This window comes from Astatotilapia calliptera, chromosome 11 (assembly GCF_964374335.1).
Source record: "Astatotilapia calliptera chromosome 11, fAstCal68.1, whole genome shotgun sequence".
In the NCBI taxonomy this organism is placed as follows: Eukaryota; Metazoa; Chordata; class Actinopteri; order Cichliformes; family Cichlidae; genus Astatotilapia; species Astatotilapia calliptera.
Genome location: NC_137432.1, coordinates 36,940,221 through 36,963,196, shown reverse-complemented (window position 1 = coordinate 36,963,196; position 22,976 = coordinate 36,940,221). Strand labels below are relative to the sequence as shown.

The 22,976-nt window shown below is 41.0% G+C and overlaps 2 protein-coding genes and 1 long non-coding RNA gene across 17 annotated transcripts in view; 2 read left to right on the top strand and 1 right to left on the bottom strand.

The window, feature by feature from the left end:
• Window positions 1-4,022: 4,022 nt before the first annotated feature.
• LOC145431980 (uncharacterized) overlaps window positions 4,023-22,976 on the top strand; it is a 51,934-nt gene continuing 32,980 nt past the window's right edge. For 14 of the 15 annotated variants that reach the window (XR_013912317.1, XM_080308558.1, XM_080308557.1 and 11 more), the window contains exons 1-14: window positions 4,023-4,149; window positions 16,336-16,383; window positions 16,671-16,714; window positions 17,088-17,373; window positions 17,746-17,789; window positions 18,347-18,632; window positions 19,140-19,183; window positions 19,488-19,761; window positions 20,142-20,191; window positions 20,280-20,353; window positions 20,528-20,742; window positions 20,855-21,105; window positions 21,223-21,351; window positions 22,248-22,383. Coding sequence is in view for 14 of the 15 variants with exons in the window: in XM_080308558.1 (XP_080164684.1) it covers window positions 4,038-4,149; window positions 16,336-16,383; window positions 16,671-16,714; window positions 17,088-17,373; window positions 17,746-17,789; window positions 18,347-18,632; window positions 19,140-19,183; window positions 19,488-19,761; window positions 20,142-20,191; window positions 20,280-20,353; window positions 20,528-20,742; window positions 20,855-21,105; window positions 21,223-21,351; window positions 22,248-22,383 (1,993 nt within the window). In the remaining variant the exon portion in view is untranslated. The remainder of the gene's footprint in view (window positions 4,150-16,335; window positions 16,384-16,670; window positions 16,715-17,087; window positions 17,374-17,745; window positions 17,790-18,346; window positions 18,633-19,139; window positions 19,184-19,487; window positions 19,762-20,141; window positions 20,192-20,279; window positions 20,354-20,527; window positions 20,743-20,854; window positions 21,106-21,222; window positions 21,352-22,247; window positions 22,384-22,976) is intronic. The other variant, XM_080308555.1, reaches the window with a different exon arrangement.
• LOC145431914 (uncharacterized) lies at window positions 5,979-14,186 on the top strand. Its single transcript, XM_080308275.1, has 8 exons — window positions 5,979-6,122; window positions 6,632-7,464; window positions 9,913-10,125; window positions 12,038-12,066; window positions 12,712-13,039; window positions 13,267-13,307; window positions 13,616-13,849; window positions 14,181-14,186. Exons 3-8 carry the CDS (start codon window positions 10,035-10,037, stop codon window positions 14,184-14,186), a joined length of 729 nt encoding a protein of 242 aa, XP_080164401.1. The 5' UTR covers window positions 5,979-6,122; window positions 6,632-7,464; window positions 9,913-10,034.
• LOC145431983 (uncharacterized) lies at window positions 19,985-20,859 on the bottom strand. Its single transcript, XR_013912321.1, has 3 exons — window positions 20,665-20,859; window positions 20,352-20,581; window positions 19,985-20,037 (listed from the first exon to the last, which is right to left on the bottom strand). It is a non-coding gene; the product is annotated as an uncharacterized LOC145431983 (long non-coding RNA).

The window sequence follows — 22,976 nt, the reverse complement described above, 5'->3', positions numbered from 1 at the left end:
CACTGGGTTTAAATCTGGGACTCTCCACCATTTGATCCTAGAACTGAAAAATCAGAATCAGAATCAGAATACTTTATTGATCCCTGGGGGAAATTATTTTTTGTTACAGTGCTCCATTTTAAACCAACATTAAGACAAGACAGACAATACACTAACTAAGAATAGTACAATATATACATATATATACATACATACATACATACATACATAAGTCACTCATAAATAAATAGTTGGAAAAGAAACATGTGTAGTTGTAGCAGTAACCAGTGTGTTAAGTGGATGCGTTGTACAGGGAGATGGCCACAGGCAGGAAAGATTTCCTGTGTCGTTCAGTGGTGCTTTTCGGTAATCTCAGTCTCTCACTGAACGAGCTCCTGTGACTGACCAACATGTCATGGAGTGGGTGGGAGGTGTTATCCAACATTGTCTTTATCTTGGACAGCATCCGCCTCTCCGACACCACCTTGAGGGAGTCCAGCTCCATCCCCACAACATTGCTGGCCTTACAGATCAGTTTATTAAGTCTGTTGGCATCTGCGACCCTCAGCCTGCTCCCCCAGCATGCAACAGCATAGAGGATCGCACTGGCCACAACAGACTCATAGAAAATCCTCAGCATTTTCTGGCAGATGTTGAAGGACCTCAGTCGCCTCAAAAAATAGAGACGACTCTGGCCCTTCCTGTAAAGTGCTGTGGTGTTTTTAGCCCAGTCCAGTTTATTGTCAATGTGTACTCCAAGGTATTTATAGTCCTCCACAATGTCAACACTGACCCCCTGGATTGAAACAGGGGTCAAGTGTTTCCTGGTCTTCCTGAAGTCCACGATCAGTTCCTTGGTCTTTGCCACGTTGAGCTGCAGATGATTCTGCTCACACCACGTGACAAAGGAGTCGACCACAGCCCGGTACTCTGTCTCATCATCCCTGCTGATGCATCCAACCACCGCAGAGTCATCAGAAAACTTCTGAAGATGGCATGTCTCTGTGCAGTGGCTGAAGTCTGTGGTGTAGAGGGTGAAGAGGAAGGGGGAGAGGACAGTCCCCTGTGGTGCCCCTGTGTGGCTGATCACCTTGTCAGACACACACTGTGGGAGACGTACATATTGTGGTCTTCCTGTCAGGTAATCAACAATCCAGGACACCAGAGAAGCATCCACCTGCATCGCTGCTAACTTATCACCCAGGAGGGTCGGCCTGATGGTGTTGAAAGCACTGGAAAAGTCAAAAAACATGACCCTCACAGTGCTCGCCGGCTGGTCCAGATGGGTGTAGACACGATTGAGCAGGTAGATGATGGCGTCCTCAGTTCCGAGACAAGGCTGATAAGCGAACTGAAGGGGATCCAGATGTGGTCTTACTATGGGTCGCAGCTGGTCCAGGATGAGCCTTTCCAGGGTCTTCATGATGTGGGAGGTCAGTGCCACGGGCCTGTAATCCTGGGGGCCACTGGGACGAGGCGTCTTTGGTACAGGGACGAGGCATGATGTCTTCCACATCACCGGGACCCTCTGCAGACTCAGACTCAGCATAAACAGTTTATGAAAGACTCCACACAGCTGGGGGGCACAGGCCTTGAGGACAAGGGGACTCACTCCGTCTGGTCCAGCAGACTTGCCTGAGTGAAGTCTCCTCATTTGCATCTCAACCTGGTATTGAGTGAAGGTGATGGGTGGGGGAGGGGTGTCAGGAATCTCACAGGAGGCAACAGCGCCATGTGAAGAGAGAGGCTGGCACAGTGGTGTGGCTCTGGGTTCCAGGCTGACTACAGGTGAGGTTGTGGGGGAGTGAGCAGACACTGTGGTGTCGAATCTATTGAAAAACAGATTCAACTCGTTGGCTCTATTCTCACCTCCCTCAGCTCCCCTGCTGTTGGTTGGCCTGAATCCAGTGATGGTCTTCATGCCATGGTCTTCAAGAAGCTTCTCGGATGAGAGGTGAAACGTCTTCAAGCAACTTAAAGAAGTCCAGACACTTTTCTTTCTAAGCTCCTTAGACTACGATGACCTGGATGACTGAGAACCTTCACAAACAATAATAATAATAATAGTGAATACACAACAAGGTCTTCACACTGTGAATGCTCAGGCCCTCGTTACTAAATGTATCTGTGTTTTCAGAATCAGAATCAGAAGAATCAGAAGGGTTTTATTGCCAAATGTTGAGCAGGTTTACAACATTAGGAAATTGCTGCGGTGCTTCAGTGCAAACATACTGTCATAAATGCTTAAATAGACATGAAAATAAAAATAAGAATAAGAATTAAAAGTGCTATGTAGAAAGATATATACATGAGTGCAGGTGGTGATCAGTGCCAAACATGGAATGATGCAGTGACACAGCGTAGGGTCATGTGTTAGTGGCGGGAACAGTCATATGGTTATTGTTCATGTGTCCAACAGCAGAGGGGAAGAAACTGTTCTTATGGCGAGAGGTTCTGGTGCGAATGGACCGGAGCCTCCTGCCTGAGGGGAGCAGGTCAAACAGACTGTGTCCAGGGTGAGAAGGGTCAGCTGAGATCCGAGCTGCACGCCCCAGTGTCCTGGAGGTGTACAGGTCCTGCAGAGATGGGAGTCTGCAGCCAATCACCTTCTCAGCAGAGCGCACAACACGCTGCAGTCTCTGTTTGTCCCTGATAGTGGCTCCAGCGTACCACACGGTGATGGAGGAGGTGAGGATGGACTCGATGATTGCAGTGTAGAATTGCATCATCGTCCGTGTTGGCAGGTTGAATTTCTTCAGCTGCCTCAGGAAGTACATCCTCTGCTGGGCTTTCTTAATGACGGAGGTGATGGTGGGCTCCCACTTCAGGTCCTGGGTGATGGTGGTACCCAGGAAGCGGAATGAGTCCACAGAGGTGATGGGGGTGTCAGTCAGGATGATGGGGGGGAGTGGGGCTGTGTGCTTCCTGAAGTCCACAATAATCTCCACTGTCTTCTGGGCATTCAGCACCAGGTTGTTGTGGCTGCACCAAGACACCAGACGTTCAACCTCCCTCCTGTAGGCAGACTCATCCCCGTCAGAGATGAGTCCAATAACGGTGGTGTCATCTGCAAACTTGATTAGCTTGACAGACTGGTGGGTGGAGGTGCAGCAGTTGGTGTACAGGGAGAAGAGCAGAGGAGAAAGAACACAGCCCTGAGGGGAGCTGGTGCTGATGGTCCGGGAGTCCGAGACATTCTTTCCCAGCTTCACGTGCTGCTTCCTGTCCGACAGGAAGTCAGTGATCCACCGGCAGATGGGATCAGGCACATTCATCTGGGAAAGCTTGCCTTGGAGATGGTCTGGAAGGATGGTGTTGAAGGCAGAGCTGAAGTCCACAAACAGGATCCTGGCGTAGGTTCCTGGGGAGTCCAGATGCTGCAGGATGAAGTGTAGGGCCATGTTGATGGCGTCGTCTACAGACCTGTTGGCTCTGTATGCAAACTGCAGGGGGTCCAGGAGGGGGGCCGTGAGGGTCTTGAGATAGGAGAGAACCAGGCGCTCAAATGACTTCATGACCACAGATGTCAGAGCCACGGGTCTGTAGTCATTTAGTCCAGTGATCCTAGGTTTCTTGGGGACAGGGATTATGGTAGAGGACTTGAAGCAGGCAGGCACATGACATGCCTGCAGTGAGGAGTTGAAAATGCCAGAAAACACTGGGGCCAGCTCGTTTGCACAGTGTCTGAGTGTTTTAGGTGATCATCAGAAAAATCATACATTATCAGAAATGCCAAAAAAAGTCTTAGTGTGGAAATGATATATTTTCTTTATAAATTTTGGCTTTTTTATATTAAATTTTTTTGAGAAAACGTGATTTCAATTAGTTTTAATATTTAAAACAGCAACAGAAACATTAATATTTAATTTTTCTTTATGAATGTTTGAATTTTCCAGGTTGCAACAATGGCAGCTGTTAAAGATCTGCTTCTAGAAACACGGGAGGATTTGAGTGATCAGGGTCTCAAGGAGTTCATGTGGTTCCTGCAGTTCACATGTTTTCAGAGGGGCCTTCCACAATTCCCACCGAGTACAAACAGAAAACATATAGTGAACGCGATGGTGCAAACATGTGGCCAACAGTCTGTGGAGGTAACCATTGATGTTTTCAGGGACATGCAGAGAACTGATCTGGTGCAGAGGCTGTCAGAGAGCAGCTCAGGACTCAAAGGTAAGAGAATAATTATCCCTAATAAAAAAAATTATCAAGAGTTGATTCAAAATCTTTGAACCAAGTCACAAAAACTGAACAATGGAAGTTTTTTTGTCTTCCTGAAAGAAGGCAGGAGGATTTTCTTCACTGAAGTGTTTAATAATAGATATTGTTAAATAAAACACAGACATTAATATTAAGATTACAAACGACTAAATTCTTTCCTTACACACTTAATTGTTTTCTGATCATTAACCCTGACGTTAAATAAGTTATGAATGGATTTAAGGTGGACGACAGACACTAGACAGACAATCATTGTGGAGCCTAAAGAGAGCAAATGAAGTAATAGATAGATGAGGTGTTGTTCACAGCCGGCACCTTTCTAACTTTGCCAGCATCGGCTTTAAAATCTGTACCTGATCCTGAGAGTTGTTGTTGTGGCGGCTGAAAAGCTGCAGCTGTGTGTGTTTGTAACAGCAACCGAGTGTAAGTATGAATAAAGATTGTGCTGAAAAGCATTAAACTGTGGACGAGTCTGCTGTGGGGATACTACACTTTCTTTTCTCATGGTAACCATGATATTGTAATATTTCTCCCAGAGAAACTTTGTGGATGAATGCTGGGCTGCGCTGAGCCAGAAAGTGAGTAATATCACCTATGACTGTATTTAAATGATGCAGCGTTCACTGAACATGTTCAGTTTAAAAAACTCCTACATGTAGAAAAGATAAACAGAAAGATTAAATTCATCAGGTTGGAATAAATGTTAATCAGGTGTGTAATTATCACTTACATCATTTGCTTGTAACTGTGTCTGGTGTAATCTAAACATTTATGAGACGTTGATGAGATGGAAAAAAAAACCTGGAGAAAAGTCGCATTTACCTTTTTTTTCTCAGGTAGAAACGTTGGCGTCTGTTATTGAGCTGATTTTGGAGTTACTGGGAACTTGAGGTTTTCAAGGAAGTCCTGCGTAAAATTCATTACAAACATTAGTCAGACATCCAAAGAATCATCTACATGAGGACAGACCTGCAGGACACGGTGTTTTTCATGGTCCTGACTTACGGTGAGCGGTCAGTGGAGGAGACCATGGAGGGTTTAAACGAGATGAAGGGGACTGATCTGGCTCAGAGGCCGTCAGACTGCAGCCCAGAACCCAAAAGTAAGACAACAAAGAGGAAATAAGTTAAATGAACTCTGGTGGTTAAGATGTCTCATAAGTAAAGTTTTTGTCTTTCATAAAAATATTGTAGAGAAAAGACAGATTGTTGTCCAAATCAGAATTTATGAGTGTTCAAGGAACAAAAAAATGACAAAAAGTGACTCCTTCAGTCTGAGAGACTGAATAACACAAACAGTGTCTATCATAGTTGAGCTTTAAATGTAATGTTGAAGATTATACAACTGTCAGTTGGTAAGTAAGTCTCTTGTGAGTGACTTTGAGCACTTTTCTCCTCAGAGAAACACTCTGTGGATGAACGACGCTCTGCACTGATCCACAAAGTGAGTCATGTCACATCTCTGATTCAGTACAAGACAGCAGGCTGAAAGTCAGAGGACTAAAGTATCATCAGTTCTCATGTTGACTCATTTTTCTCATGATTTCTGCTTTTTTGTGATTATGAGAAATCATACTGAACTTTCTAAAAGAGCTTATTTGGATAAAATGGATAAATAAATAAATAAATGTCCTGCAAATTGAATGACTTTTCCAGGTGGCAATGGTGGCAGCTGTGAAACAACTGCTTTTGGAAGCTTCGAATGATTTGAGCTCGAGGAGTTCAAGAGATTCCTGAAGTCAATTTTTCTTTGGATGAGTCTGTCATACAAATCACAGAGTCCATCATCAACCAGAGCAGATGTAGTGAATCTGATGGTGGAAAAACTTGGTCATCAGTCTGTGGAGGTGACCAGAGAAGTTTTCATGCACATGAACAGAACTGATCTGGTGCAGAAGTTACCAGAGAGCAGCTCAGCATCCAGAGGTAAGACCAACATGCATGAGTGTAAACTCTGTGTCATCAACAGGTTTTTGTGTTGGTGGTGTCATGGTGGTGCAGTGGTTAGCACTGTGTCCTCACAGCATGAAGGTTGTGTGTTTGAGCCTCCTGGTTGGCTGGAACCTTTCTGTGTGGAGTTTGCATGTTCTCCCTGTGCCTGCATGCTTTTCCTCAGAGTGCTCTGGTTTCCAGTCCAAACACATGCTTGTTGGCTTTATTGCTGGTTCTAAATTAAATGTGGGTGTGAAAGGTTGTCTGTCTGTTTAAAACCTGAGGTGGACAGGTGTACCCTCTCTCATTATCACAGCTGGGAACCCCCAGTTACTTTGGTTGGACAGGATGGAGGGTTTCTTTGTTGGGTTCTTATGTCATTTTATTTAGTTTCACATGATTTTCTCTTTTAAATCATCTGTGTCGTCTGAAGGCTGATTCTACTTGGATGTGTGATGATGTTTGAATCCTCAGAGTTGATTGTAAATGTCTTTCCTCCTCAGAGAAACACTCTGTGGATGAACATGGAGCTGCACTGTTGAAGAGAGTGAGTGTGACTCTAACTCAGCTTTCATTCAGTAGATTCAGGCTGTAAATCATCCTCATCTTGAACATTAAACACGATGAAACAGACGAAGCATCTCTGAAACTGGATGCTTCTCACAGTGTTAATGTGGAGTCTGCAGCAATAATGTTTCCACTGACGACAGAGTGAAGGACTCCGCCCTCAAACCAGCGTCCCTCCCTGTACCATTGTTAATTCAGTGGGTTGGTTTCGCCCCCTGTCGAACCTCCAGGAAACTGCAGGTCTTCCTGATCGTATTAAAGATTTATACCGTCTGTGGTAAATTACAGCTTAAGAGTGTTCAGTCAGACACAAGTAGCTCTAGTTAGCATGTGAATGTGATGCTTACTTTGGATTATGGAACTTTTTATTATTATTAACGGATTCAGTATTTATTAAACTCGGTGTATCCGTTGTTGCTTTGGAGATGCAGAGACTGATTAAAGAGACACGACGTCACTCTTTCTACTCATACCTGAGCCAAAGGTAACGTTGATGGAAAGGCGGTAACATCTATTTCAACTCGGTTTATTTCTATGGCGCAAAATTAGAACAACAGTCGCATCAAGGCGCCTCCGTTATTCAGGCGGGCTGACAGCTGGGAGGAGAGAGACGCAGAAACGCGGAAGTTTTTCCGCCTCAGCGTTTACAGAAAGTGAGAGAAAGCAGCGGGAGAACAGTGCCTCACACTAAGCTGCTTCACAAACACTGAAGAATGATTTTCCATCAGCAGTGATTCCAGGTGTTCACATTTTACATGAAGTATTGAAGGTAAGCGCGGCATTAAGTTCTGCTTCCTCCTGGAAGTTCACATTCGTAGTTCTGCTTCCTTGTTGGAGTTGTTTTCATGTGTGTGTAACAGGGAATGAGATACAATAATAAGTTATATTAGATCATGTGACTGTTGCTGGTTTGAAGCAGAGGTGCAGAGCTCTGTGGGAAAGAACCGGAGGTCTCGGTCACGGTAGAGTTCTGGTTGTGGCGGTTTCAAAAGGCCACGATAGTCACGTGATCTTAACCCTAGAACACTATCGCTATAAACAGCAACACAATCACTAATGCCGGGTGATTTTTACCCGATATAATATGACCAACAAAAAGTACTTGTCATCAAAATATATCAAAATTTGACAACACATGACAAATTAGAGTTGTCTTCTTTTACTTTCAACTGTGCCATGTCTAACAAAATGAAAAAAGTGTCATGTGGGGACCCTAAAATAATGCTCCAAAATCACAGAAAAATTAGGGCAAAGAACAACAAAATTCCTAAAAAAAATAATGACACTGGAAAGCTGGTCTTTGGTCCACCCATTCCTGGGACATTTGAGACTTCCCTGGTGAAGGCACAGTCTCCTCGACACACTAACAGCTGCAGGAGAGAGAAATCATGTAAATGTTGAAAATCAAATAGCGATAGTATTCTAGGGTTAAAGTTATCTGTGCGCAGCTTAATCTCTCATCTTCATCAGACACCAGATCTTCCTCACACACTCTGCTTCCTGGATGGTGAATGTCAGAGTCACAGATATAATGACACAATAATTATTATAAATGTTATTTAAAGGTTTGTGGTTTTTTTTACAATAAACAAATAACAGTTTGTTTATTGTGTGTTTCTGACCAGTTCGAATTGAGATTTTTAATTTGTAAAGTTTATATAAACCAGGGATGGATAATTAATTTTACCGGGGAAAATGAGACTGTTGTGCATTGTACTGGTTCTCCAAAAGCTGATTCTGTTCATCTGATCGTAGCGTTTTGTGGGAGAAACGTTTCGTCACTCATCCGAGTGACTTCTTCAGTCTCAGCTGACTGCAGGTTTCCCCAAATCTTATAAACAGTACATTTGCATAATGACTGAAACCAGCCCAGTGAAGGAACAATAGGCTGGGAGGTCAGTTCCTTAATCATAATTATACAAATTCTCATAACCATTGATCAACAACCACTGACCAAAACCCACTGATCAAAGACCACTCAGGGCCTTCTTGATGTGCTGTTCTTCTGCCTCCCTGGCCGCTGTGTCAGTGGGGATGGTGTTCGCTCTGTGTTGTAGCGTCCTGATGACTCCCAGTTTGTGCTCCAGTGGATGACGAGAGTCAAACCTTAGATACTGATCCGTATGTGTAGGTTTACGGTACACGTCATCTTTTAGATGTCCCCCATTACTGATGGAAATCTCACAGTCTAAGAAGGCTAACCTGCCACTTTTCATATCCTCCCTGGTGAATTTGATGTGTCGGTCCACCGAGTTAATGTGATCCGTGAAATGTAGTACGTCCTGGGATTTCATTTTCACCCAGGTGTCATCCACATATCTGAACCAATGGCTTGGTGGTGTTCCAGGGTAGGATAGCAAAGCCCTCTTTTCCACTTCTTCCATGTACAAATTGGCCACGATGGGTGAAACTGCAGACAATCGGTCTTAAAGGTGCACCCTGTTTATGTATTTTTGGTAAACCATACAGACTTGGTGTAGACTCCCCTGGGTACAGCCTGTGGTATGAGGTCCGGTCAACAGCCTTGTCCTGTTCTAACTGCTTCAGACAGTCTATCGCCCTCTTGCTGTAGCCACTTCCTGGGTCTCGTTTCAGGGGCTCATAAGTATTTTCATCACTGAGTACTGACAAGATCTTCTCATGATAGTCTTTCTGGTTTAGCAATACTGTGCACCTACCCTTGTCTGCTGGAAGGAGGATAATGTTGTTGTCATCACTAAGTGATGTGAGTGCCTTCCTCTCCTCCATGGTGATGTTGGATGCTGGGGGCTTTGCATTGCTGAGACAGGCCGAAACTTTCGTCCGTAGTTGCTCTGCTTCCACTTCTGCAATATTGTTGTTACGAATTGCTGTTTCTGTGGCTGTGATCAGCTCCACTAGCTTGGAGATTTACTTTCCTGGATGATTGAGAATGCATCAAGACATTGTACTGGTTCATTTATTACTTCACAGTGTAACTTTTTCTGCAGCTATTTAGAAACAACTCAACGTCCTTTTGGGGACAAAAACGAATCCTCTCAATTTTACTCAAGGTTCAAGCTGATGTTTGACGTTCACGTCCAATCACAGCTTTCATTTGGGTGATGGAAAAGTAACAAACGTCCACGTCAGTAATGTTGTCATTAGTGAAATACAAAGCAGTCTGTTTCCATCCATCAAATGAACAAACAGCAGACATGCTGTCCTTCATGTATAATATGATTCCTTCATTTTCCAGGTGGTAACTATGACGACTAAGAAGCTGCTCATTGAAACACTGAACCAGTTGAGTCCAGAGGACTTTGCTGAGTTCAAGTCACTCACTGAACTGGAGAAAGATCTATCATCCAAGTGGAGCTGATGGAGGAGACGTACAGAGGAGAGAGTGTGGAGGAGACCAGAAAGGCTTTAATGAAGATGAACAGGACTGATCTGGTGCAGAGATTATCAGGTATCACCTCAGGAACCACAAATAAGAGAACAAAGAATTAAATATGTGAGAATACTGCACATAGTTCATCACATTCATATGAAACCAGGTGCTGACTGATAGAAAAATCTCTTGACTCTGTGTTGTGTAGTGAATGATGAACAAAGACGTTTATATTTTCGTGCTGCTTTTTATAACGTGGATTAGAGCAGAATATGTGCAGGTCAGGCAGGCTGGCTCATTACAGGAGGCTCAAACACAGCACACTACAAAATAATAGCAGCTTATAGCCGGTGTGCAGTGATATTATGTGACTGTTTCAGGACTTCACAATTACAACAAACCACTGAAACTCTTCTTATTAACAGTTAGACAGCTACAGAGGTCACATGCTCTGTATAGTGGTCGCACACATGCTGATACCTAATGATCCCACACAGTGCAGTGATCCACTGCCTCTGAGAGAGGGCGCCATTGAGCCAATAAACATCACAAATCCATTGTGGTTATTATGGAATCACATACAACATAAACACTGTTACACAAGCTCAGTTACAGTATTTTGATCCGATCAGAACAAAAACATCCAACATCATTCAACATGGTTGGAAAGTCTTCAAGCAGCTCTACAGGTTATAATTATGTCACTATTAACCCTCATCATACTGACTGAAGTCTGTGGTAGATTTTTGTCATACCTCACAGATGTGTTTTTTTCTATCATTTAAATTTTTAATGAATTTGTTAGTTTGTTGCTAATGTTTCACACAATTTTCTATTTCTGCTTTGATTGGTGCTTCTTTAAAAATACAAATGTTTGTAGGTGTCAGAGGACTCCAGTCAAACAATTCCACCTTTACAGTTTTAATAAATGGGACTTATTAACTGTATTGTGAATTTATTCAGTTGCAGCTGGTCCTAAATTAAAGTAACACACAGTATCTAGTATCTGTCAGTGTCTATAAAGAAGAAAGACTCAGATGCCATCACTGCCTTCATCATCTGGATGGGGAACTTTCCAGACTAGAAGTTATCAGAATGTTGGAGACGTAGCTGCATCTACTGTACCTGAGAGAGCTGGAGTTCTCTGGTCACGCAACCCATATCAAGGAAGCATGTAACAGACACGCATGTGCAGCACGCTTTGGAGAGACAAAGCGCTTCATGGAGTCACGACCTCCAACTCTCACTGGGGCAGTTTGAATCTGAATGTGCAACAAGTGGGTGAAAGTAGCACCTCCAAGTTTTAGGCCATGGTTCTCAGCTGGTAAAGGGTGGAGTGCTCACTCCAGGTCACGGACGAGTTCCCCCATTTGGAGGAGTTTAAGTATCTAAGGGTGTCGTTCACAGGGGAGGGGAGAGTGGAGCAGGAGACTGACAGATAGATTAGTGCTGTGTTTGCAGTGATGTGGATGCTCTGCTGATCTGCCCTGGTGAGGAGAGAGCGGGCCCTGATGTTTTAGATTTGTAGGTGGAGCTATGTTCCTGCCCATGCATATGGTCACAAGCTCTGAGGACTGAAAGAATGAGATTATGGATACAAACAGAAATGAGTTTCCTTTAAGTCTATCTGGGAATGTCCAAGTTATGTCCAAGTTACGGTTGGTTAGCATGGGAGAGGCAGCCTGGGACCCTCATTGGACAGAAACGCCCGGTCTGGAGTCGACTCCCGTCACGTTCAAAGACATGTAGTGTATATTTATATATGTGTGTGTGTGTGTGTGTATATACACACACATGAAAGTGATCAGCGATCAGAGTATCCTGTGTGTGCTCTCATTCACAAAGTTAGGCCTCTCTCTAAAATCATTATTAACGAGTTAACGAGGTTTAAGTGTCACTTTGATGTGAAATCTTTCATGTTCTAAATCCTCATAAAGCCTGATGATAAAACAGTTTCTAATCTGACTTTTTCTCTTTCTTTTCTCCTCAGACAAACAGTTTCCTCCACTGAGCCAGAGAGTGAGTAACGTCACATCAGTCGACTTCACACAGTTCAGCTTTGATTCAGTAGATGAAGACTGAAAATGATCTTCATCTTCAACACAAATCATACACATGAGATTCAAGCTGCAGCTTTGTCATGTACACATGAGTTTTATACATGATTGGTATAGAAATATTAAACCTTATTTACATTTTAAAAGCAGATTAAATTCAAGTCTTTCTGTTTATCAGTAAAGATGTGAGCAGTTAAAGCTCCCCTCTGTTTGTAAAATCAGGAGACTCACTGCAGTTTTTGTAGCTCAGTCTTTGACAGAGTTACAGTCAGGCAGTAAAACAGAGTCACAAACCTGTTCATGAAAATTAAATCCTTCAAAAAGAGGAAAAAATGAGCCAAGAAATAAAAAACCAATCCAAGCAGGTACCCACCGAGCACCAGATGTTCATGGAGGTTATTTTCTGCTCGACATCTGGTCGACCGGTCATGACCTTAAAAAGACGCAGCTTTATGTCTGAAGGTCAAAGGTCATCTTTTCAGGTTTTTAGAAGGAATTGGATTCAAACATGAATTTATTTTTAGCACACTAAAATGTTTCTGTTGATTAAAAATCAAGCAGACATTTGAATGGTGCATCGCTGTCATGTGACCTCTGTTTTTACCAGGTGGAAACGATGGAGTCTCTTATTGAGCTGCTTTTGGAGACACTGGCTGATCTGAGAGGCAGCGAGGTCAGAGACTTCATCCAGATCCTGGGAAGAAAACATGGCTCAATGAGCCTCATGAGTCTGTCTGAGATGTCAGACTCATGGGGCTCAATGATCCCCATGAGTCCGCCTGAGATGTCAGACCTGCAGGATGTGCAGGACGTGGTGTTTTTGATGGTGAGGACTTTTGGCCAACAGTCAGTGGAGAAGATCGTGGAGGTCTTAAAGGAGATGAAGAGGACTGATCTGGCTCAGAGGCTGACAGACAGCAGCTCAGAAGCTCAAAGTAAGATAAAGACAAAACATGTTAAAGTCATAAAAGTGTTTCTGCTTCAGTTCATATTAGAAACAGTCAGATTTACAGAGCAAAGAGAGCATTGTTGACGAGCAGAAAATGATGTTCAGCAGGTTTAAATGTAACTTTTTTTTTTTTGATCTCTGTGTATTTTTTAAAAGCTCGATTAGCTTTTATTAAACACTTATTTCTATTTCTGTTAATTTCTCTTTTTTCAGACAAACATCTGGATGAACATCTGTCTGCACTGATCCATAAAGTGAGTAACGTCTCATCTGTCTGACTCTGCAGAGTTCAGCTTTGATTCAATAAGATGCAGTTTGAAAATCATAATTTCATCATTTAGATTAAACAGTTGTCACAGAAATGTTTTTAGATTTAAAATCAAAGATTATTAAAAAGTGTGTTTACATAAATACATCTTAATAAATAAGATAATAAAAGAAAACAAAGTGTTTCAGAGAAAACATTGAAAACATTCAAAGTTTAAAACAGCTACAAAAACATAAATCTGTAATTTTCTCAGTGAGGAAACATTTTTTCTTTATGAATGTTTGAATTTTCCAGGTTGCAACAATGGCAGCTGTTACAGATGTGCTTCTAGAAACACTGGAGGATTTGAGTGATCAGGATCTCAACAAGTTCAAGTTGTTCCTGCAGTTCACTCTGTTTCAGAAGAGTCTTCCACAAATCAAACTGAATGATGACAGAAGAGGAATAGTGAATGAGATGATTGATAAACTTGGTGATCAGTCTGTGGAGGTGATCAGGGAGGTTTTAACAGACATGCAGAGAACTGATGTACAATCCATTGTAAATAGTAGTCTGTCCTCTGGTGTTGTACCTGTCAATCTCAAACATGCAGTGATTCAGCCTCTACTCAAAAAACCTGCTCTTGATCCTGATATTATTGCGAATTACAGACCTATTTCCAAACTGCCTTTTATCTCAAAGATTCTTGAAAAGGTAGCTTACAAGCAATTAATGTCCTTCCTAGAAGAACACGGTATTTTAGAAGTTTTCCAATCTGGTTTTAAAGCTTTACATAGTACTGAATCTGCCCTTTTAAGAGTTTTTAATGATGTGTTTTTGGCAAATGACTCAGGTGACTGTGTTATTATTGTGCTGTTAGATTTAACTGCTGCTTTTGATACAGTGGATCATAATATTTTAATTTCCCGTTTAGAGCAGTTGGTGGGTATGCGGAGTACCGCACTGCAGTGGCTCAGATCCTATTTGGCAGAGCGAACGTTCTCTGTGAAACTAGGGGAGTTTGTATCCTCTACTGCTTCTCTTCAATGTGGGGTTCCACAGGGTTCAGTTTTAGGCCCGCTTCTTTTCTCTCTATATCTCCTACCCCTTGGGTCTATTTTCAGGAAACATGGGATTTCTTTCCACTGCTACGCCGATGACTCCCAGATTTATTTCCCACTTAAAAAGATAAATGGCTTCTCAGTAGACCCGCTGCTCAGATGCCTTGATGAAATAAGGACTTGGATGGCTTTGAACTTTTTACATTTTAATGAACAGAAAACAGAAGTGATGGTTTTTGGTGGCGCTTCTGAGGCCACTATTATAGATCTTGGTTCACTGGCACAGTATGTTAAACCAGTCATCACTAATCTGGGAGTTAAAATAGAGGCAAATCTTAAACTTGAAAGCCAGGTCAGAGCTGTTGTAAGATCTAGCTTTTTTCATTTGAGGGAATTAGCCAAAATAAAGCCTATCTTATCGAAACAGCATTTTCAGACAGTAATCCATGCCTTTGTTACTTCTAGGCTGGATTATTGTAACGCACTTTATTTTGGGATTAGTGATGCGTCCATTAGGCGCCTGCAGGTTGTGCAAAATGCTGCAGCACGTCTTTTAACTGGAACAAAAAAGTTTGAGCACATTACCCCTATTTTAATTTCACTCCACTGGCTACCTGTACATTTTAGGATTGTTTTTAAAATTCTCTTATTTGCTTTTAAATCTCTTAATGGCCTGGCCCCCCCCTACCTCTCGGAGCTACTACAACCATATACACCTGCCCGTTCCCTTAGGTCCGCCAATCAGCAGCTCCTTAAGGTACCGAAAACTAAGTATAAATTTAAAGGTGATCGTGCTTTTGCTGTAGCTGCTCCAAAGTTGTGGAATGATCTGCCCTTGCATGTTAGGCAGGCCTCTTCTGTCTCTGAATTTAAAAGTCTTCTTAAAACATATTTATTCGCTGAAGCCTTTGGCATTGATTAGAGGGGTTGACTCAATTTGTTTTAACATGTTTTAATTTATTGTATCTATTTATTTTATCGTATCTCATTTTAATTTTCTTTACGTATGCTATTAACATGTACAGCACTTTGTGAAACCCTGGTTTTATGTTAAAGTGCTTTAGAAATAAAGTTGGTATGGTATGGTATGGTATGATCTGGTGCAGAGGCTGTCAGAGAGCAGCTCAGGACTCAAAGGTAAGAGGAAATAATCTGTCAGAGTGTCTGTAATAACTTTAATACATTTTATTTATTCATTAAAGTTTATTTAACCAGGAAAAAATAAACTTGTGACATTAAAAATCTGTTTTACAAGAGTGTCCTGGCCAACAAGGACAGCTGTACAATAATCATAAGCTGCATAAATTAATACAACAGATATGTTGGGATTATTCTTAACTGTGTGTGGAAGGATTTTAAATATAATATTACACCTTACAGTAAAAATTAATTTAAAGAATTAAATCAGAGAAACTCACAACAAGAACTGCATAATATAAACTTTATTATCATTTATAAATGAAAGAATTTGTTTCCTCTGATTTATTTTGGACAGACGTTGATAAATGAACACATTCAGGTTGTACAAACACAGTAAAATTAAACAGATTTGTTTTCATATTTCAATGTTTAAAGTAAAAATATTCAGCTTATTGAATCAGTGACTTTCTTTAGTAAATGTTGTTTTAAAGCTCTTTGAACTTCTTTCCTTTGAAAATATTTTTCTTTGTTTTTTGCATTTTGAGCTCATTAATATCAGTCTTGTGTTGTAAATGGATCTTTATGTTAGCTTTGATTGAAACTCCACTATGGAGACAGACGACCTGTATGAGGTAAATGATTCAAAGTCTTTTCAGTGATTTCTCTGTGATTGTGTAACTATGGCCTCCTCCTGCCTTCAGTCAGCACAGCTGAAAGTGAAATATTAAAGCTTTTTATTGTCAGGACTCAGTGTTATACTCAGGATGAGCACACATAAAGGACACACACAGTGTCTGTATCATGTAGTTACAGTTTGTATTCAATGTGTTGCAGCTGCAGGATCATCAGCTGAAGGATTTGATGTGGAGGAAACAGAGAAAGGTCAGTGTCCAGAAAACACATGAATCAATAAATACACTCATTGATATGAAGAAGAAGAAGATGAAGAAGAAGAATTACTGAATGAAACAGAACTGGATCATTTCCTCACACGTTGATAGTTTCCCATCAAATATGACTTCATGTTAACAAGTTTAATGTTGTTATTAATCCAACTTACAAGGATCATCAGAATGAAATCAAAGCATCAGTTATTTCAAAGTGTCTGATTATTAACACTGATGTTAAATCAGTCATGAATGAAGCTTTTAATCTTTCTTTTCTGTCAGAGAAACACTCTGAGGATGAACGTTGGCCTGCACTGATCCACAAAGTGAGTCATGTCACATCTGTCTGACTTCAGATCATCCAGCTTTCATTTCATAAACACAGGATAGAAATCTTCAATAGAAACAAATGATTTGATTTTGATTGGAAAAGTCAAAGTTTGATAAGTTGAGCGTGTGCAGTGAGGGAGGTCTGCAGCAGGTCAGAAAAGTCCTGAACTTGTTAACAGAAGCAGAATAATTGTTAATCAGCTGTTTGTGATCATTGTGACAAAGATGACCAATGACATCATCACCTTATGTGATGGATGATGTCATCTAAACACATCTACATTTGTAAAGTGTTGATGAGAAAACAAACAAACCTGAAAGTGAGAAATGTCACATTTATCTCATGAACATTTTCTTTGAATTTTCCAGGTAGAAACGATGGAGTCTGTTATTGAGCTGCTGCTGGAAGCTCTGGATGGTCTCAATGAGCGAGAGCTACATGAGTTCAATAAGAACCTGCGACAAATTCATCTTCACAAATATTACTCAGTCTTCTCATGGATGCCATACAAGTGGAGAAACCTGCAGGACACAGTGTTTCTGATGGTGCAGACTTACGGCCAACAGTCAGTGGAGAAGACCATGGAGGTCTTAAAGAAGATGAAGAGGACTGATCTGGCTCAGAGGCTGTCAGACTGCAGCTCACTGCCTCGAAGTAAGACAACAAAATCAAAACTCATTAAAGTCATAAAACTGTTTTCATGTCTCATAAACGTCTGACTAAAGTCTTCTTTGACTTTATAAATAATATTTGTAATAAAGACAAAAAAACACATCTTTAAAACATATTTTATGGCTGTTCTGGAAAAATCTACTTCAATAAATACATAAAAATGAGACCAGATTAAATAAAGATACTTTGTGAGGAGGAGCAAAAATGACTCCTTCATACTGTTTATTATTGCTGAGGAGGTTTCAGTGTAATTCTGCATATTGTCCATTTTTCCAAAGTCATATTTCCTGAATAATTGTCAGTTAGTTGTTAAATGTGTTTGTCATGAGTGACTTTGAGCACTTTTCTCCTCAGAGAAACACTCTGTGGATGAACGACGCTCTGCACTGATCCACAAAGTGAGTCATGTCACATCTCTGATTCAGTACAAGACAGCAGGCTGAAAGTCAGAGGACTAAAGTATCATCAGTTCTCATGTTGACTCATTTTTCTCATGATTTCTGCTGGATGTTTGTGACAAACTGAAGCTTCATTCAGTTTGACTTCTTCAGCAGTAATTTTCTGCAACACTAATGTCAGGATGTCTTTACCACTGAGGATGAGCTGAGGAAGTGTCAGCATGTACATTTGTCCTGACTCTTCAACAGGACAGAGAAATCTGAAAACATCAAACACTTTCAGATTAAACAGGAAACTTTATTCTACTTACAAATATTAATAAAGAATGAAAGATGATGTGAAATCAGGGAAAGATTCTTGATGGATATATTTCAGTTTTTATCTGCACAGTGAGAGAAGAACTGCAGCCTGTAAAGAAAAAGTATTCAAACCCATAAAAGTGGATCACAGTTTTATATTTTCTTCATTTTTTTCATAAACGTACCACAACTAGTAAATAGATGCTTGTGTTTGGCTAAATAAATATGTGACCCCGTGATTGTGTTTATTGTTCCAGGCGGCAACAATGGCAGCTGTTAAACATCTGCTTTTAGAAACTTTGAATGATTTGAGTAATAAGGAGCTCAAGAAATTTAAGAGGATCCTGCAGACGATCATTCCTTGGAGGAATCTGTCATTCTTCTCACGGAGGTTGAGTCGATCATCAAACAGAGCAGATACAGTAAATCTGATGGTGGATAAACTTGGTCATCAGTCTGTGGAGGTGACCAGAGAAGTTTTCATGCACATGAACAGAACTGATCTGGTGCAGAAGTTACCAGAGAGCAGCTCAGCATCCAGAGGTAAGACCAACATGCATGAGTGTAAACTCTGTGTCATCAACAGGTTTTTGTGTTGGTGGTGTCATGGTGGTGCAGTGGTTAGCACTGTGTCCTCACAGCATGAAGGTTGTGTGTTTGAGCCTCCTGGTTGGCTGGAACCTTTCTGTGTGGAGTTTGCATGTTCTCCCTGTGCCTGCATGCTTTTCCTCAGAGTGCTCTGGTTTCCAGTCCAAACACATGCTTGTTGGCTTTATTGCTGGTTCTAAATTAAATGTGGGTGTGAAAGGTTGTCTGTCTGTTTAAAACCTGAGGTGGACAGGTGTACCCTCTCTCATTATCACAGCTGGGAACCCCCAGTTACTTTGGTTGGACAGGATGGAGGGTTTCTTTGTTGGGTTCTTATGTCATTTTATAGTTTCACATGATTTTCTCTTTTAAATCATCTGTGTCGTCTGAAGGCTGATTCTACTTGGATGTGTGATGATGTTTGAATCCTCAGAGTTGATGGTAAATGTCTTTCCTCCTCAGAGAAACACTCTGTGGATGAACATGGAGCTGCACTGTTGAAGAGAGTGAGTGTGACTTTAACTCAGCTTTTACAAAAAAATAGTTTTTAGTATTGATAGAAATGAAATAATGTTTTCTTATGAAACTTGAAGTTTTGCAGTTCATAAAGAGAGTGAAGTAAATATCAAAACCACCAGCTGTCTCTTCAGTGATTATTCTAAAACATATAAATATTAATGAAGACTTATTTTTTTAATTAATATTTGATATTTCTACTACAGTTTCTCTGGAAATTAAATAAAGAGAAATCTTTAAATTGTCCAACAGAGATATTATACAGTAACTTAATACATTGTTTTGGTTTTACAGGAAAAAGAACAGGAAGCTGTCAGACAGATTCTCTTGGAAACACTGAATGAATTCAGTCAAAAGGATCTAAAGAAATTCAAGCAGTTGCTGCCGTTCACGTGCTTTAAGATGAGCCTGCCACAAATGGAGAGGTACTGGTATACAAACAAGACAGAAGACCTTGTGAATCTGATGGTGGATAAACTTGGTCATCAGTCTGTGGAGGCGACCATGGAGGTTTTAACAGACATGAACAGACCTGATCTGATGCTGAGGCTGTCAGAGAGCAGCTCAGGTGAGACCAAACAAAGTTTAATAAACAGATTTTCATAATTTACAATAAACTTGTTTAAACAACTTCTAATCAACAAACATTAAAATAAACAGGAAACAACAGACGTCCAAAAATAACTTTGCATAAATGATCAGAGCTGAATCCAACCTTTCTCTCTGTCTCTGTCTTGTTCTGACATCACTGGTGAGAATATTTGGATTCATCAGCTTTTGATCATCTTAGACGTCACTCAGCTGCACGTCCTGCTGAACATGTTGTTCTGATGTTGAAGCAGCACTGCACAGCATAAAGTGATCAAACAGCAAACATGTGGACAGTTAGAGGATGATTTTATATGTCAGCATAACATCATTCATTTGAATTCTTTGTGTCTCAACAAGGACGAAAAACTGAAAGAAGTTCAGAGCTTGAAGGTTGTCAGAGCCTGACGGTAATCCCTTCCATTCATCCATTTATTGCTAAAGTTTCTTTCTTTATAAACATGTGTACTTATTGACTAAAGAGACTGTCCTCTGCAGCAGGACTGCAGTGATTGGACTAAACTTGAACCTGAGGTGAACAGTACAGATGCAGACGAGGCTCCAACTTACAGGTAAATCAACTTCCTGAATGCTGCAGCACAGCAAACTGGAACTACAGGAAACAGTTCAGCTTTGGATTTATTCCCAGAGGAAATTCTTCATTTTGCATCCGATTCACACGACTACTCTGTGTTTCCATTCACTCTGTTGTTCCTTCATGAGTGTGTATTTAATTCCTGTTTCAGCCTTCAGTCTGCAGCAGGACACTTTGAATGCAGAGTGTCGGGCTTGCGCTGGGTCTGTAAGGGAAAGACCAGCTTTCAGTACCAGTTTAGATCTTGGGAGGGACACATGGAGAGGATGGAGAGCAGACAATACATGCCTGCAGGTCCTCTGATGGACGTCACAGTCACTGCTGGGAAGTTAAATGAAGTTCACCTGCCACACTGGATCTGCATCGGTAAGAGGACATGAAGGAAGACTTTCAGATGTTTGACATTTCTGACAGTGAGCGCACAAACTGTTATAAACTGTTCTTCTCACCATGTTTGTGTTGTTGTGTTCTCCTGCAGATGACATCCCTGACATATTGGACACGTTTGCAGTCCTTCACATAGATGACTGTGGAGATGTTGTGGAAAAAGTGTCTGAGGTCACACCAACACATGTCAAGTTAACTGAACCACATTTCTCTCCGAGAGCGGTCCTGATGAAACTCGGCGTTCCTGTGAAAATCGGCTGCAACGTGTTGATCTATCAGACCAACACAGCTTTCCTCACACTGCATGTTTATCTGATCCCACGTGATCCTGGGCTACAGCAGGTTATTACATGTTTCACAGTATAATAGGCAGAATTCAGGAGAATGAATAAATTAATATATAAAACTGGCTAATGTGTTACATGGCTTTTTAGTATCTTTGCACTTTATTCTTCACAGGTAATGAAGCAGAGGGAAGTGCCCCATGGATACAAAGCTATCCTGAAGCCAGATCCAGAGAAGTCCTTGAAAATTCTTGATCGTTTCACACTAACAGCAGATGTGGATGGTGCAGAAATCTGTCCTGAAGTATGGTTTGAAATGCTTTCATTTCTTTCCAAATACATATTTGCATAATAGGCTGAGAATAAATAGTCCAGCTGTCGTCGGCAGCCTTCATGCATTTTACTGAGCAAAGAAAGGATTCAGTAAATATTCAATAAGAAGAGCTGATCTGGAAGAAGTGAACATGATTTACTGAGATAGAAAAATGAACGAATCTATTTGGTGATTTAACGCTGATGAACCTTGATTGCAGTGTTAGGATTTAGGACAGGACCCCCCAAAACAGTAAGAGCAATCTTACTGTGGCAGGGAAGTTTGACTCCATAGAATGAAAACAGTATTGTTATCTCAAGCATGACCAAAGCACAGAAAATGAGTGTAATATATTATAATAAATAGGATATACTAAGTGATCGTAGCAAAAAGGAGGTTGGGAAGGGTAGGGTGAGGGAAAAGCAAGCACAATAGAGACCGAGCCTACATCAGAGGCTGGAGTCCTGGATGGTGAATGGAGAGCAGACAGAAGAGATTGAAGTCTGATGAAGCTCAGAGAGTGAAACGCTTGTTAGCAGGAGCAGAAACATGACAAAAGATACAAAAGGCTTTGATACACCACCAGCTATATGCTGACTTACCAGGACTTTAACATTTGAGTGACTTTGAACAAGGAAAAGAAAAAACATGAATGATGAGAGAAAACATGGATACAGGATGATGCTGGAACTGGATCAGATGCATGAACCATAGGCCGGTGCAGACCAGCAGTCCATTTGTGGACGAGAGAAGGTGGAAAGCTTTGAGAACCTGCTGAAGCTGCAGCTTTTGAAATATCACTGTGGAGTAGTAAAGGCAGAAATAGTAACTTACAAATATCCATACCATACCTCTCTCTTTCCCGTTGCTCTTTCTTTCTTTAACAGGATTTAAAGCTCAGATATCCAAGTGGAAAGCCAAATTTCTTTGAAGTTTACACTGAAAGTCCAGATGGAAACTTCCGCCTTAAACTCACATCAAAAAAAGATCTTCAGCCAGTATGGACCTGTACAGTTCGAAAAGGTTAACTTTACATTTTCAAATTTATCATCACTTTATTGTATTAAATGAGTACAATTACATGTTAGCTCAACATTGTCAGTAAGCTATATGTAGCAGCAATCTTCGGTCCTTCTTTGCCGCTTCTGCAGGACGTACATTTTCTGACTCGTCCTTTTCTAAGATAGTTTGTGTCTTATTCTGTAGGAAGAAACAAGGCGAATGTAAAACAGGAAACATGTTATTTATTCCACACAACACCCAAAACTACAGAGCAGATATCTCTGGTTGGAGCCCCGTTGACATTTTCCTGATATTATACCTAAAACAGCTATAAACAGTGACGGTCAGAAAAGTGTTGCTTACTTGTCCAACCTTTCATCACCACACGGTGGCCCAGTGCACACCGTGTTATTACACCTACCAACAACACAATAGAACAAAGCAGGATGAATTTATAGAGCGTAATATATTAAATTACAACATAAAATATTGAAGATTAAAATGAGAAACAACACAAATTAAAGATCATAACAAAATACTTAAATATGGCCGATGGATTGGAGTAAAGTTTCTTTAAAATTTTATATTTATACGTTTTATGTTCCTTGATTATT

Coding starts and splice junctions, on each gene's coding strand:
- LOC145431914 (XM_080308275.1), top strand. CDS start 10,035: ATGGAGGAGACGTACAGAGGAGAGAGTGTGGAGGAGACCAGAAAGGCT. Junction 10,126..12,037: donor TCTGGTGCAGAGATTATCAG/GTATCACCTCAG, acceptor TTTTCTCCTCAG/ACAAACAGTTTCCTCCACTG. Junction 12,067..12,711: donor TTCCTCCACTGAGCCAGAGA/GTGAGTAACGTC, acceptor TGTTTTTACCAG/GTGGAAACGATGGAGTCTCT.